The sequence below is a fragment of the Orbicella faveolata genome, unplaced genomic scaffold (assembly GCF_042242905.1).
Source record: "Orbicella faveolata isolate gen_17 unplaced genomic scaffold, um_ofav_v1 contig_26, whole genome shotgun sequence".
Classification (NCBI taxonomy): domain Eukaryota; kingdom Metazoa; phylum Cnidaria; class Anthozoa; order Scleractinia; family Merulinidae; genus Orbicella; species Orbicella faveolata.
The window spans coordinates 10,771,492-10,784,982 of record NW_028301554.1 but is presented as its reverse complement, the minus strand read 5'-3'; the positions used below and the strand labels follow the sequence as shown (position 1 = coordinate 10,784,982).

The following is a 13,491-nucleotide window of genomic DNA, read 5'->3' as shown; positions in this document are numbered from 1 at the left end:
AATAGGGGTCACCAAACGTCCAAGACCGTTAAATCCAGGCAAAGCTATAGCAATGGCCATCTGCCCTATCATTGTTCATTTGTGACCCTCCATACGAAAACACGTCTTATGAAACATGGCAATTTGGGTGAAACCAGGTTTCAAAAGGGTTTCCAAACGGTTTCAAACTCCCGAAACCAGGTTTCCAAAGGGTTTCTAAAGAGTTTCCAAAGGGTTTCCAAAGGGTTTCTAAAGAGTTTCCAAAGGGTTTCCAAAGCGTTCCCAAAGGGTTCCAAACTACTGAAACCGGGTTTCTAAAGGGTTTCCAGGGGGTTTCTAAAGAGTTTCCAAAGGGTTTCCAAAGGGTTTCCAAAGGGTTTCCAAAGGGTTTCCAAAGGATTTCTAAAGCGTTTCAAAGGGTTTCCAAAGCGTTTCCAAAGGGTTTTAAACTATTGAAACCGGGTTTCTAAAGGGTTTCCAAGGGGTTTCTAATGATTTTCTAAAGCATTTCCAAAGGGTTTGAAACTCTTTGAAACCCCTTGAAACTGGGTTTCCAAAGGGTTTCCAAAGAACTTTTAAAAGTGTTAGCAACAGGTTTCAAAAGAGTTACCAAAGGGTTTATTATTGTTTTTAAGGCAGTGCAAACAGGTTCCCTATCCTATGAAAGCTTTGAAACCCTTTAACGAAACGTTGCATGTAAGACATGCAACGTAGTATGATAGAGCATCTTGAGTACTAGATTATACCTACAATGCGTTCTTTCAGCTAAGTTTATTAATTTTGGTTAGTAATTGTTTCACAGTTAGCATGGGCTTAAAAACTTTTCTGTTTTAAAAAACATACTGATGTCGACACCATGAACTGTTCACTCATGCGAAAACCTTTCAGCGAGTATTCGCGGCCATTGACTGCTACCGCATCACGTCATGATTAATTTATGGCAACAAGATATTTTGTACCACGCTGTTTTGATGTTCACTGAAATGCTCGTCTGTTAAACTGATGAAACTGCTTGTTAGATGTTTAAATCTTCCTTGAAAATCGTTTTACGTTAACTTACCGCTCGAACGACTTGCGTTTAATACCGTTCGTGACATTTTCGCATCCGTTATAATAACCTTGCATCCATTTAAACAGCAAGCAAAACTTGAATGGAAGTTACGAAGAAGTGTTATTGTTCGAACCGCCACAGAGCATAATTATCTAGTACCGGGATTACTGACACGGAACAATTGATAAAAAGCTAATAACAGCAAACAAAGAATTTTGTACGAGTATTGAACTTTCAGTTTGAGTTGTTAGACCTGTAATTCGACAAGACCGAAATAAATTCAAGTAATCACTTGCTCACCCTGTATCAGTTTGTCGCATTTTTGACATCAAAAAATTAGCGTACCTGAGCATATTCCATAATCAGCTACCAGCTTAACTTCTTTACATAAAATATATTCCAATGGCAAAACATGAGAAGCCAATGCGACCACTTTGGTTTTCATGGTTTTTCAGATCGTTCAGTGTTCAAGCGTGTGTATGTTTTTGGCACGTGAGTGGTAACACAATACTGTAAGGTACTGTCACAGTTAAAAAGTAAAAACTATTTCTCCAGTTCTATTTGGGATAAATCAATGATTCAAACGGCAAAATGCTCTCTGCTTATAAATAGGAAGTTTAATCAGGGGTTCTATGACACGCTTTGCACTCTTAGCTAGTTTTTCTGCCAGGGAAAGTTTTTTTCTTTCAGTGTCCATCCCGTTAACTGGCTTACTGTCTCCTGTAGCATCACAGCTAGTAATCAAAAATAAATTTCTCCAGTTCTACTTGGGATAAATCAGTGATTCAAACGGTGAAATGCTCTCTGCTTATAAATAGGAAGTTTAATCAAGTGTTCGATGACGCGCTTTGCACTCTTAACTAGTTTTTCCGCCAGCAAAAGGTTTTCTTTCCACGTCCATCCCGTTAACTGGCTTACTGTCTCCTGTAGCATCACAGCTAGTAATGAAAAATAAATTTCTCCAGTTCTATTTGGGATAAATCAGTGATTCAAACAGTGAAATGCTCTCTGTTTATAAATAGGAAGTTTAATCAAGTGTTCTATGACGTGCTTTGCACTTTTCAATTCAAGGCGAGATTATTTCAATAGAAGGGGAAAACAAACATTAAACACTGTGACATGAATTTCATCACATGTTGGACTCGACAACCTGGTAAACATGCTGCCATCTGGATTAATTATCCATTTATTTTGTTTTTGACTAGTTAAAAAGGGAATTTATACAACAGTGTTGCTTTGCTAAATGTGCAAATGAGACCTAAACCTTTCAAATGCACTGTAACGAGACTCCTCGAACATGATTATAATTTCCATAAATTGTGATCTTCTCATTGTGGTTGTAACGCAACGTGCGTCGCTGGTCAGAGCAATAAAACACTCATTCACGTATATCACTAGCAGATTGTCGGCCTGTTCATGATAACTTTACACAGACAGCAAAAATTACTCAAAAGAAGGAACGAAAACCATTCGAACCGAACTAACAATGCTTTTAACAAATTACAGAGTCTAAATAGTTCGTTAGCAGGATCGAAAGCCGACATGTTTCAAATTTACTCGCAAGAAAGCAAAAAGTTTTGTAACGAGTAAACAGTTTAAGTGGAAAACATAATTTCAAATTCTTCGGAAAGTTTGAGAATTAGTTTAGAGAAAACGTAGGCAGAATTACAGTAGTAAACAAAATATTCAAAAGAAAAGGTCGCACCTCACGCAAATATGCAAATGATGTGTGTCGTTGATCTCGCATGGAAACAATAACCTATTCGCATTTACATTCGCAAACGTCTGCAATTTTCGCCACTAAACTTAGGAGAAGTTTTACATGCGTTATGTCTTTTCATCTTTCCACAACTATAAATAAATCAGTACCGAGTCATGCCGCAAAATAACATTTCTGCAAAAAAAAAAAATTAATATGCAGTGCTGTCGCGCATTCGCCAGCGAATGCAAACTAGGAGAATATTTTTTCCCCAACTCTTTCAAATCGGGTTTTCAAAGAGTACATGGAACATTTCAAAGGGGTTTCCAACGTGCTCCACATTCCAAAGAGTTTCAAAGCATTTCAAAAGGGTTTCAAAGGGTTTCAAAGCATTTCAAAAGAGTTTCAAAACATTTCAAAAGAGTTTCAAAGCATTTCAAAAGGGTTTCGAATGGGTTTCAAAGCATTTCAAAAGGGTTTCCAAAGGGTTTCAAAAGGGTTTCAAAGCGTTTCCAAAGGGTTTCCAAAGAGTTTCAAAGCATTTCAAAAGGGTTTCAAAGTGTTTCAAAAGGGTTTCCAAAGGGTTTCAAAGTGTTTCCAAAGGGTTTCCAAAGCAAGCCTGCAAATAATTTTTGTCTATAGGCAGGTCATTTGTCAGGACAAGGACAAGTTTTGACCTGACAAAAAGCCAGTCTAGCCGGACAAAAAAATTGTTTGACGTTAGAAATTAAAAAGAGACATGAGACATTTTGATATTTCAGTGTAGACTCTTCGCCAAAATATTGGTTGCAAATTTGAATAGCTTAAAAGTCAACTGAGTGTAAAATCGCTACTAGCACCAGCAAGGGGACCTTTACATCACTTCTGGTATTATTTTACCTGTTGAAAATTGACAAATTTGCAAACGTTTATACCCCTAGTCACAAACGTTTCCAACATAACAAGTTTCCCACTATGTCTAAGGAAAACGGGAAAAGCCATGAAACAATCTCCCACATGGACAGCTTGTCAGTATAAAACCTCACAATAACATTCAGAGACTTGAAAATTGGCTGAAATGAATTCTTCAACTTTTTGTGAAAGAAAGTTTCCTCTGAAAGTTTTCGGGGTCAATTGAATAAAAAATTTGCGTAATTATTTAAAATGTGGAATTGGAGGTGTTCATGACTATAAAGCATGACTAATTTGTACATTCACGCTTTTCACAAAAAAACATGTCTGTGGTACAGAAACTATATTTCAACCACACTGACAGACGTAAAAAAAAAACTATAAAGAGTGAAAAATTAAACTGATTTTTGATGATACGGACTAGAAAAATACTTGGTTACGTTTTAGAGGTTTTAAAGTTCTTGAAAGCGATTGCATTCAGATAAACGAAACGTGAGTATTTGGGCCGTGTATTCAATTTCCATAATATTTTAATCGGGTCAATGTATTACGACTGAAAATTAATTCCACAACACTTGGTGGTAACAAACCTCAGTTTTTAGTAGTTTTCAGACGAACGTAATTCAGACTAAGTGGGGCTTCACGATCTTTCACAATGCCACTGCAAAATGCAGAATAGTGGTGCTGATGTAATGTGTTTACAATTCGACATAACATTTGAGACGACGCACTGCACGTGATAAAATTCTCAGCATTGGAATAAAAACAGAACCGATAACAAAGCTTTTTTGCATAGTATTGTGTGGCAGTATAACAAAATAACTTGTCCCATATTCGGCCACAAATTTTCAGTGAAACTAATCTTTAGCAGAAATGCCCGGTCAGAGTCTCCGACCAGGCTAAGCTTTTATCTGTCAAAACCTCAAATTTACCGGACAATTGTCCGATGACCGACTGTTATTTGCAGGCTTGCAAAGGGTTTCCAAAGGATTTCAGAGCGACCTCAAACCCCCTAGAAAACGCTTTTGTGGATAAGACATGTTTTCGTATGGAGGGTCACATTTTATCACTTACCGCACGCTCTCATGCAGGACATGGCGTGTGAATTAGCATGCGCAGTAAGGATGCACAAAAACAATTAGCACAAACATCCTTAACACCTGCCAGAGTTCCAGCAGATATTCTGTTATGAATCATCATCTATGTTTACTTAGCAGTTTTCAAAAATTTGCCCTCCAGAGGAAGTTGCTATGGGGCTCTGTTACAGCTGTCTGACAGACACATCACCAGTGCAGCCACCACTTCATATCTTATTGAAACCAATGCAAGTGTTTTTCTTTTTCAAAAAAAAAATTACATGTACTTTTGTTAATGTAGTTGTCTTAAGTCTTTACCAGGTCATGAAACTGACCAAAAATTACATGTACTTTTGTTAATGTAGTTATCATACATGTAAGTCTTTACCAGGTCATGAAACTGACCCAAAAGCAACCTCTACACCAACCTTTAGAAAGTGCAAGACAGTGGCTGTCTCCTACTGCAATATCAATAACACAAGTTGACTGCAGTTCATCAATTAACCTTGGCCTTGCTGATGTAGCATCTACAGAGCCCGTCCCAAGGCATGGACCACAACCCCAAGCAAACACCTGTGTACATGAGTTCAGAACACACCCTGTAAGAAAGTAACCACTAACTGATGCACTTCTACTACATCAAGACGTATGTCCTTCCTATTTACACTTCCTATGTAATGATGATGCCAGAAAAAAGAATTTACAGTTCAATAATTAAAGTAAGTGTCTGAGTGATTTTCCCCTCTTTTTACCCAGCATTTTGTTAAGAGAAATAGAAACAATTTATCCAATGGCATGTTTCTAGCAACCTACATACAGGTTCTGTAAACACTAATGGACTATTCAAAAAGGCTGTGGAAATACTCTCCTGCAATTCTTGTTCCCACATCATTTCTCATTTTCCCAGCCTTCCACCTACACCAGATGGAATACATCTTGTTCATTGTTTGGCAAACATACAAGATTGAATCAGTTTTCAAACCAAATGTTTGCACCACTCAAAGGCATTTGAACCTCTGGACAAAAGTGTATTGGAGAGACTATGTCCAAGTCTGCATACGAGCCAAGTGGCCCATCTGGCCAGTCCTCATCCCAGTTTCCTTAGCCTGAAGCAACTAGGAGTATTTCTACTCCTCTCTGGATGGGATGCTAGTTCATCGCAGGGTTACCCCCAGCATTAAATTTGCCCGTACCCATTTATACTGGATGGAGAGAGGCTGTGGTGTCCTGTGGACATCCAGGACTATGAACAGTGGTCACATGACCAAGCAAGTGTGTGTGCATGTGTGTGCGAGCATGAGTTTGAAGTGCGACTTTGTGTCGCTCGAGTAATTGACCTTAGTGGCTTCTGGGAATACTACATTGGTGACAAATATGCTCCAAATATGACGGAGAAGCACTTACCACCATTGGATTTAACCGGACCTGCTTCGAAAGTCGCATAAATGGAAGTGCGCATTTGAATACTATGCCGAAGGAAAGGGCACTGAGAATGTTCATAAGAAGACGTTTCAACTTTTGCATTTTGCCGGGATGGAAGTACAAGACATATTCGAAGACCTACGAGATCCTGGTCCTATGCCGGAAGAGGGCGACAACGCTTACAAGGTCATTATTCGCAAGCTGGATTTCTACTTTTGTGTCGAGGAAAATATTCCTTACGAGCATCATGTTTTTCGTCAGTTGCCACTGCAGGATGTGGAGTCCGTTGACCAGTTTATGGTACGTCTAAGAAAACAAGCGAGGCATTGCAATTTTGGAACAAGTTTGAACGACAATTTGAGGGATCAGCTGATTGGGAAGCTAACGGATTTTGAGCTGAAGAGGAAACTGTTTAAACAAAGAAATATTACACTGGAAGAGACCTTAGACAAAGCTCATGCTTGGGAAGTGGCTGGGCGACAAGCAGCAAACATGACTGTGAATCCAGTGGTAGTGGAAGGAGACAGTGTCAATGCAGTGAAGACAAGACAGGAAATAGAGGATGATAAGAGAGGGACATCTGCCCATTGATAGGAGCTGTCCAGCAAAAGGAAAGAAATGTGCAGTGTGGGAGCTCAGATACAAGCGAACTACGCATACGCTTATTATACACGCGTCTTTTGTGTATACGTGTATGTCAATACGCACACATATGCACATATATACTCACGTATATGTCTCTTTGTTATACATTCCCTAAGTTTTCTTTATATGAAGCATTGTTGGACAAACAAAGAACATTTCTGGAATGAAAAAGTGCCAGGCTTCAACACGAAATTTGCAAATTGTGAAAAACGTTAGTGAAAGCTATGATATTTCAAGTTTTCGATCGCTTCACAAATTCACCAACAAACTACCATTTATTAACACTTGCTTGATCTTTAGCTGCCAAAAAGTTGGGAAGAAAATTGAAACAGTCACTTGAACTACTTATTTTAACATGACATTGTTTTCATTTACCAAATATTACATGCAATGTTTACTTTGCAGTTTACGGCTGTGAACAACTCACCGGGGCAAAGAATTATTTTGCAAGCAGTCCTTGCAGTTTTTAAACGAAAATATCGCCTTTGGCTTTACATCAACTCCCAGTGGCCTGGTCAAAAAAATGACATCTCTGGTTCTATTCGACACAAATCATTTATTCAAACAGTAGAAATACTCTTTCCTAGATGAACAAATTGTTTATCAAAGTTTTTATAGCGCATTGCTCACCCTTAGTGATCTTTTCTTCAAGGAAAAGTTCAGTGTATCGGCAAGCGTTGGCAAGTCGTTTGTGAAATGTTTGTTGTCTGAAGCACTCCGATAAGATCTCTCGGCGAAAAAAAGATAACTCTGACTCTGTTTGACACAAAATTGTTCATTCAAGCAGTAAAATAACTCTTTCCTTGATGAAAGAATTGTTTATCAAAGTTTCTATACATGGCATGCCACTCATGTTTAGTTAATTTTTCTTCAAGGAAAAGTTTTGTGTATCAGCACGCCTCAGCAAGTCGTTTGTAATTAGTTCCAACTAGAGTCTAGATCTCTTGTCGAAACTGAAATGATATCTATGTTACATACTCTTTTTTTTTGAAGAATAGAGTGTTTATCAAAGTTTCGATGATGTGCAGTTTACATTGAGTAAAAGTGAAAGTACACTGACTAAAAGTTCTGTGTTCCGGCTCGTGCCGGTAGGTCACTTGCATGAACCGTGTTCATTTTCTGTCGGAGAATGTTACCTTTCTGTTCTACTAGGCACAAATTGTCTGCTCTTTGAAGATGGGATTGATGAAGCGTCTATCCCAATTCCATTTCACAGAAACCAGTAAATTGTAAATTGTCTATTCAACTGCAAAACTGCAAAATGTTTTTTTCAGCCAGCTCTAGTCTGAAGGCATACACGCATATTCTCTATATGCGCATAACTATTCAAACTAAAGAAAATTCTCTCTCACTCTGTGGCAAGCTTTCAAGCCATAGAAAACAACAATGACCATAAAAAAGAAGAAAGAAAAGAAGAAACAATATGTTAGCTCATACACTGTACATGTACATACTAATGAGGCATACGTACGTATACTGTTTACGTGAATGTGTGTATGTGTATACGCATTAATGCGTTTTCGGCTGATGCAAATTACGAGTATCTTTTGGTTTGCTTATATCTGAGCTGCACTGTATGGTCATTTTGCTTTGTGTTGCCAGGGAAAGAGTGATAATTATGCAACTGGAGGTAAAACGGGTCAGCGACAGAGGGTTTGTGATAGGCGTCCATCTTACAATGCTAACTTTGTGGGAAATCAGGATGCATCTGACAGGGAGGAGAACTGTGCTTTTGCATTTCTGGTCACAGAGAATCAAGGAGAAACATGCAATGCAACCCGTCTTAAAGAGGCTGTGCTGGAAGTAAATGTTAATGGCATTATAACAAGCGTATGTACTGATTCAGGGTCAGTAAGTAACCTCCTAGGAATGGAAGAATATGAGGAACTTAAGGCCCAAGGCCTTAACGCAAAGATGGAGGATTGCCACAAACCACTGTATGCATATGGCGGGAAGGAGTTGGAAGTGATTGGCCAGGTTCAAGTTGAGATCTCGGCAGGTGACAAGAAGTTAAGTTCACATTAGATGGTTAAAAAGAGTGAAAGGTGTCTGCTGGGCCACGAAACCTCAAAGGCTCTGGATCTGCTTTGAATTGGTTTGGGTGTCAGCAGTGAGTTCGTGCAGTGCAATGTTGTCGGTGAGAACCTAGCCCCAGCTCTTCAGGCTAAGTACCCAACAGTGTTTGTCGGTATTGGTAAGCTGAAGGATTACAAGCTGAAACTACACGTCGACTCAGAGGTGACACCAATAGCTCAGAAACCAAGGCGTGTCAAATTTGCATTGCAAGAGAAAGTAACTGCGAAAGTAGAAGACCTCATTGCTAAGGATATAGTGGTATACCCAGCCTGTTTTATGAAGCTCGATTAGGCGTAGAAATTTTTATAGAGCTCTACAACTCTACAGTAGTATTTTGAATGTTTATGCTCTGTTTCTCTTGGATATGCGTACACCGTGGTATAGAGGTGTAGTAGTGTATAGTTATTGTAGCAAATATTATATCGCTTAGAGAATGTTGAGTGTTATTAGAGATTGCAGTGTTTTAATAATTGTTTTCAATTTACAATTCTGTATTGAGTTTACCCTGACTACTCTCTACGCTCTATGCTATATGTTCTTCCATCTATGGTCAACACTCCATGTTTCACCGTCTACGCTCTATGCTCTACGTATTTACGGGTTTATCAGTTCAAGAATTTTTGACTACTCTCTACACCAGCTTAGAGGCTTAAAAATTAGTACAGTGATAAAAAATATTGGGTTGCGAGTGCGAGTTTATCGATCATCTGCAATGCTGTAATTTTTGCAATTGTAATTTATTGGCTTTCATTATTATTCATATATATTAAAGTGTTATTATGGTTTACAGTATTTTAATAATCTTTTTAATGTACAGTTCTGTATTGCATTTACCCTATACACTCTATGCTCTACGCTATATGTTCTACCATCTACATTCTACTCTATGTTCTACCAGCTACTTTCTTCAATCTACGCGCTACCATCTACCATCTACCCTCTACCCTCTACCCTCTACCCTCTAAGCCCATCTACGCTCTACGTTCTACCAGCTCCTCTTTTCAATCTACGCTCTGCACTCTACAATCTACCATCTACCCTCTAAGATCATGCAGGCTCTACTCTCTACGTTCCACCAGCTACTCTCTTCTATCTATGCTCTATGATCTTACCATCTACCCTCTAAGCCCATCTAGGCTCTACTCTCTATGTTCTACCAGCTTCTCTCTTCAATCTACGCTCTACGCTCTACGATCTACGATCTACCCTCTAAGCCCACCTGCTTGGGAGGTTATTGGAATTTTTTAATTTCTCTTTTAATGTTTTAATTTTTTAACAAAGACTAGTGAGCAGCACAAAGGAAGACTTCTTGTAGTTGTAAGCCTTTTTGTTTATTTCCGATGCACTTTGTCTCTGTCTGAGCCTCCTTCAGGGAATGATTACAACTAACATTGAACAGCATATACAGCACATAGGCGTGCCTAAGTTCAACTTCCCATGAAAGTGAATAACTGCTTAAACATGCTGTAAACAGACGTTACAAGAAATGCCTTAATGCATATGTTATTGCGTGTTGTTATATTTTGGGGGCCATATGATTAGCACTAATGGTAGAAGTAGATTTATAACTGACAATACAGTCTAAGTCTGATAAATGTCTCTGGATAACCAGCTTGATGTTGGTGGTTCTGAATTAAACCATTTATTTGAACTTGAAATGAACAGCAATCTCTCTGACAAATTACGACCCTAAAAACCAGTAAACAACATCTCCATGTGGTCGCAAAACATCCACTAAGCGTTCAAAGCCACATGACCTAAGTATTCGCACTTCCAGTACACTAAAATGTCCTTCACATCATACTCCCCCTTCTCAATGGGCCAGTGGCTCATTGACCTATCAATAAGAGTTTTGTGTGTTTCTAGCTTAAAGGTTCACTATAGTTCTAGTTCTCTTAAAGTTAGCTATTGTTCTATTCTTCTGTGTCATCTTCTGTAAGGAGTTCTAATGGGCAGATTCTGGTGATCGGTCTCAACAATTCCTTGCGGCCAACTCTGACTTTGACAGCTCTCACGTGCTTGTCCTTTCCTGGAAAGACCACTGTGACTCTACCAAGCGGCCACTACCCACACAGTGTGTCCAGTACCCCTACCAAGACTACATCATTAACTTGGACATCTTTTTGTTCCCTCTGCCACTTGGACCTACAATTCAAAGTTGGTAGCCACTCTCGCAGCCAACAGTGCCAAAAATGTTGCACTAGTTCTTGCACCTGTCTCCATCTCTTCTAGGGACCGAACTGGCCATTATCAACTGATCCAGGAGCAAACTGGCCTCCTACTTGTCCAATCAGAAAATGATTTGGGGTGATGGGTGTGTAATTTGAGGGATTGGCAGACTGATATGTTAAAGGCCTGGAATTTATGAGTGCCTCTGCACCCGTAAATGTGGTCATCAGTTCTTCGTCGGTCACATCTGCAGTTCCCAATATCGCATAGGCTGCTCTCTTTGCTGACTTGATCATTGTCTCATGCACGCCACCTAAGTGAGGTGCCCATGGTGGATTGAAACTCCACTTGATTCTTTTGTTGGCAGCTGATTTCTCAATCTTGTCTCAATCAAGTTGTTTGACAAGCTCCCTCAGCTCTCTTTTCGTGCCTACAAAATTAGTTCCGTTATCAGAAATCATCTCATCTGGCAGCCCTCTCTGATTGGCCATGAAATAAAATGCGTTCAGAAAGGAATCTGTGTCCAGACCATAGGCCATCTCTAGGTGAATAGCCCTTAATGATAGGCATGAAAATAAACAAATGTATCTAAGTTCTCTTCTTGCCTCTGTCCTGGATAGTTACAAATGGTCCTGCAAAGTCAACCACTGTTCATGCAAAAGCTCGTAAGGGCAGCTTTAGTCGAATCTTTGGTAGAGGAACCATTATCGGTTTACCAGCTTTTGCCTTTCTCTTCTGACATTCAGAGCACTCTCTTTCCCAGTCACGAATCTCCTCTCTACCTTGCACGAGCCAGAATCTCGCAGACAGCAAAGACAATGTGTGATTGGTTCCCGCTGCATGGTTACTTCTTTCGTGATTGGACTTCACAATTAGTCTGGTCACCCCACTCCTCATCGACAGAATGACTGGATATCTAGCATCGAAGGCAGGTAGTCCACATAGTGCAGTCTCCCATCTGATTGAAGAAGACCATCTTCATGTCAATCTTAAGAACCTTGGCTATGGACAAGGCCAATCTTAATCCCAAAACAGCTCCCATAAGTGCAAGTCTTGGAATGCTTGTAGCTGAGAGTGGTGCCACTTGTGTCTTGGAGGCCACTAGGTTGGTAGATACTGTACCACCCTTGTACTTGTACCTCACCTAAGTTGCTGCACCATACACATCCCCTGATGCATCTGTGAAGGTGGGCAAGGTAACTGTTTCAACATGTAAGTTCAACTGCAGGCAATGAGGGACTTGCACTTCTGACAACTCTGTGAGCTCTTCAAACCACTTCTTGGCCTGTCTAGCTTGGCTTTGGTCTAGTGGGTCATCCCAATCTAGTACTGAGGTCCACATCACTTGCAGTAGAATCTTTGCCCGGATCACTTATGGCGGCAGAAACCCCACAGGGTTAAACAACATGGCTATCTTATGCAGGAAATTTCACTTGGTCAACTGGAACTTCTTGTCTGGCGGATTCACTCTGTAAGTGAAAACATCTTCCTTAGCCAACCACAACACACCAAGCGTCCTCACTGATGGCAAATTTCCTTTGTTTAAGTCCACTTCTGCAGCCCTGTCTTCTTCAGGTATCTTCTTAAGTACTTGCTCAGAGTTGGAATGTCACTTTCTGGCATGCATACCTGCAGACCCCCACAGTGTTGATAGTTCCTCATAAAGTTTTATGCTCTTCTCTTTGCTAGGGTAAGAGGCCATGTTGTCATCCATGTATGTAGACTCCAAGATTGTCTCAGCAGCTTGCAGATTGTCTCAGCAGAAGTCTCTTTTCAGTGCTGATCAACCAGTTCACTGCCATTTCATAGTTGTTTGGTAACTCGGGGGCATTTGGTTTCCATGGCAAGTCTACTTCATATCTCTCCCCTTTGAACTACACTGAGCTCTCAAATGCTTTTATCGCTGATGTTTCCTCTTTTTTCAGCAGTTCTCTTTCTGATTGACCCAGATGAGTTGACCTTCCAAAACTTCTGCAATACAGAGCTCAATTCCTTCTCTTGCTGGTGAACAAAATAGGCCATGTTGAAATTTGTCTGCTGCATGCTGTCCTCTGCCAGCTCAGGTGAACCAATACACATCCAGCCTAAAGGTGTTAGTCGAACCAGCAGCTCCACAGGTTGGCCACGGACATCTCTAATGGAAAAGTGCAATTCAGCATAGTCTATGTCAATCAACAGGTCAATGATTGGCCGAGGGCAGCCGAGGGCCAAGATTGGGGAAGTTAACACCTTGCAGGTGCTTCCACTTTCCCAATTGCCCTTTCCAGTTACTGGTCTCATGTTCCCAGTCACCTGTGTTGCTGCAAATGCTGAAAATCTTGCACAAGTCTTGCCATCGATACTCTGTAGGTCAAACTCCACCGGCATGGTTTCAAAGGAATCTTCCTCGCCATTTAAGGTGGCTCCATAGGGTAATCATTTATGGCGTTGCCCACGCAAGTGTTATGTTATGAATGCTTTGTTTGCATTTGTTTTTAAACCCA

General features: G+C 40.1%; 2 protein-coding genes and 1 pseudogene across 7 annotated transcripts in view; all 3 read right to left on the bottom strand.

Annotated features, from left to right (window-relative positions):
• The window catches only part of LOC110067114 (putative E3 ubiquitin-protein ligase HERC1), a 302,388-nt gene that overhangs the window by 228,483 nt on the left and 60,414 nt on the right, over nt 1-13,491 (bottom strand). For all 6 annotated transcript variants that reach the window (XM_089295099.1, XM_089295101.1, XM_089295095.1 and 3 more), the window contains exon 10: nt 5,125-5,269. In XM_089295099.1, coding sequence (XP_089151225.1) covers nt 5,125-5,269 — 145 coding nt within the window. The remainder of the gene's footprint in view (nt 1-5,124; nt 5,270-13,491) is intronic.
• On the bottom strand, nt 11,448-12,722 carry LOC149108128 (uncharacterized; annotated as a pseudogene).
• LOC149108127 (uncharacterized) lies at nt 12,609-13,390 on the bottom strand. The gene has a single exon (XM_089295106.1). The coding sequence runs from the start codon at nt 13,373-13,375 to the stop codon at nt 12,896-12,898; it is 480 nt and encodes a 159-aa protein (XP_089151232.1). The 5' UTR covers nt 13,376-13,390; the 3' UTR covers nt 12,609-12,895.

Coding starts and splice junctions, on each gene's coding strand:
- LOC149108127 (XM_089295106.1), bottom strand. CDS start 13,375: ATGCCGGTGGAGTTTGACCTACAGAGTATCGATGGCAAGACTTGTGCA.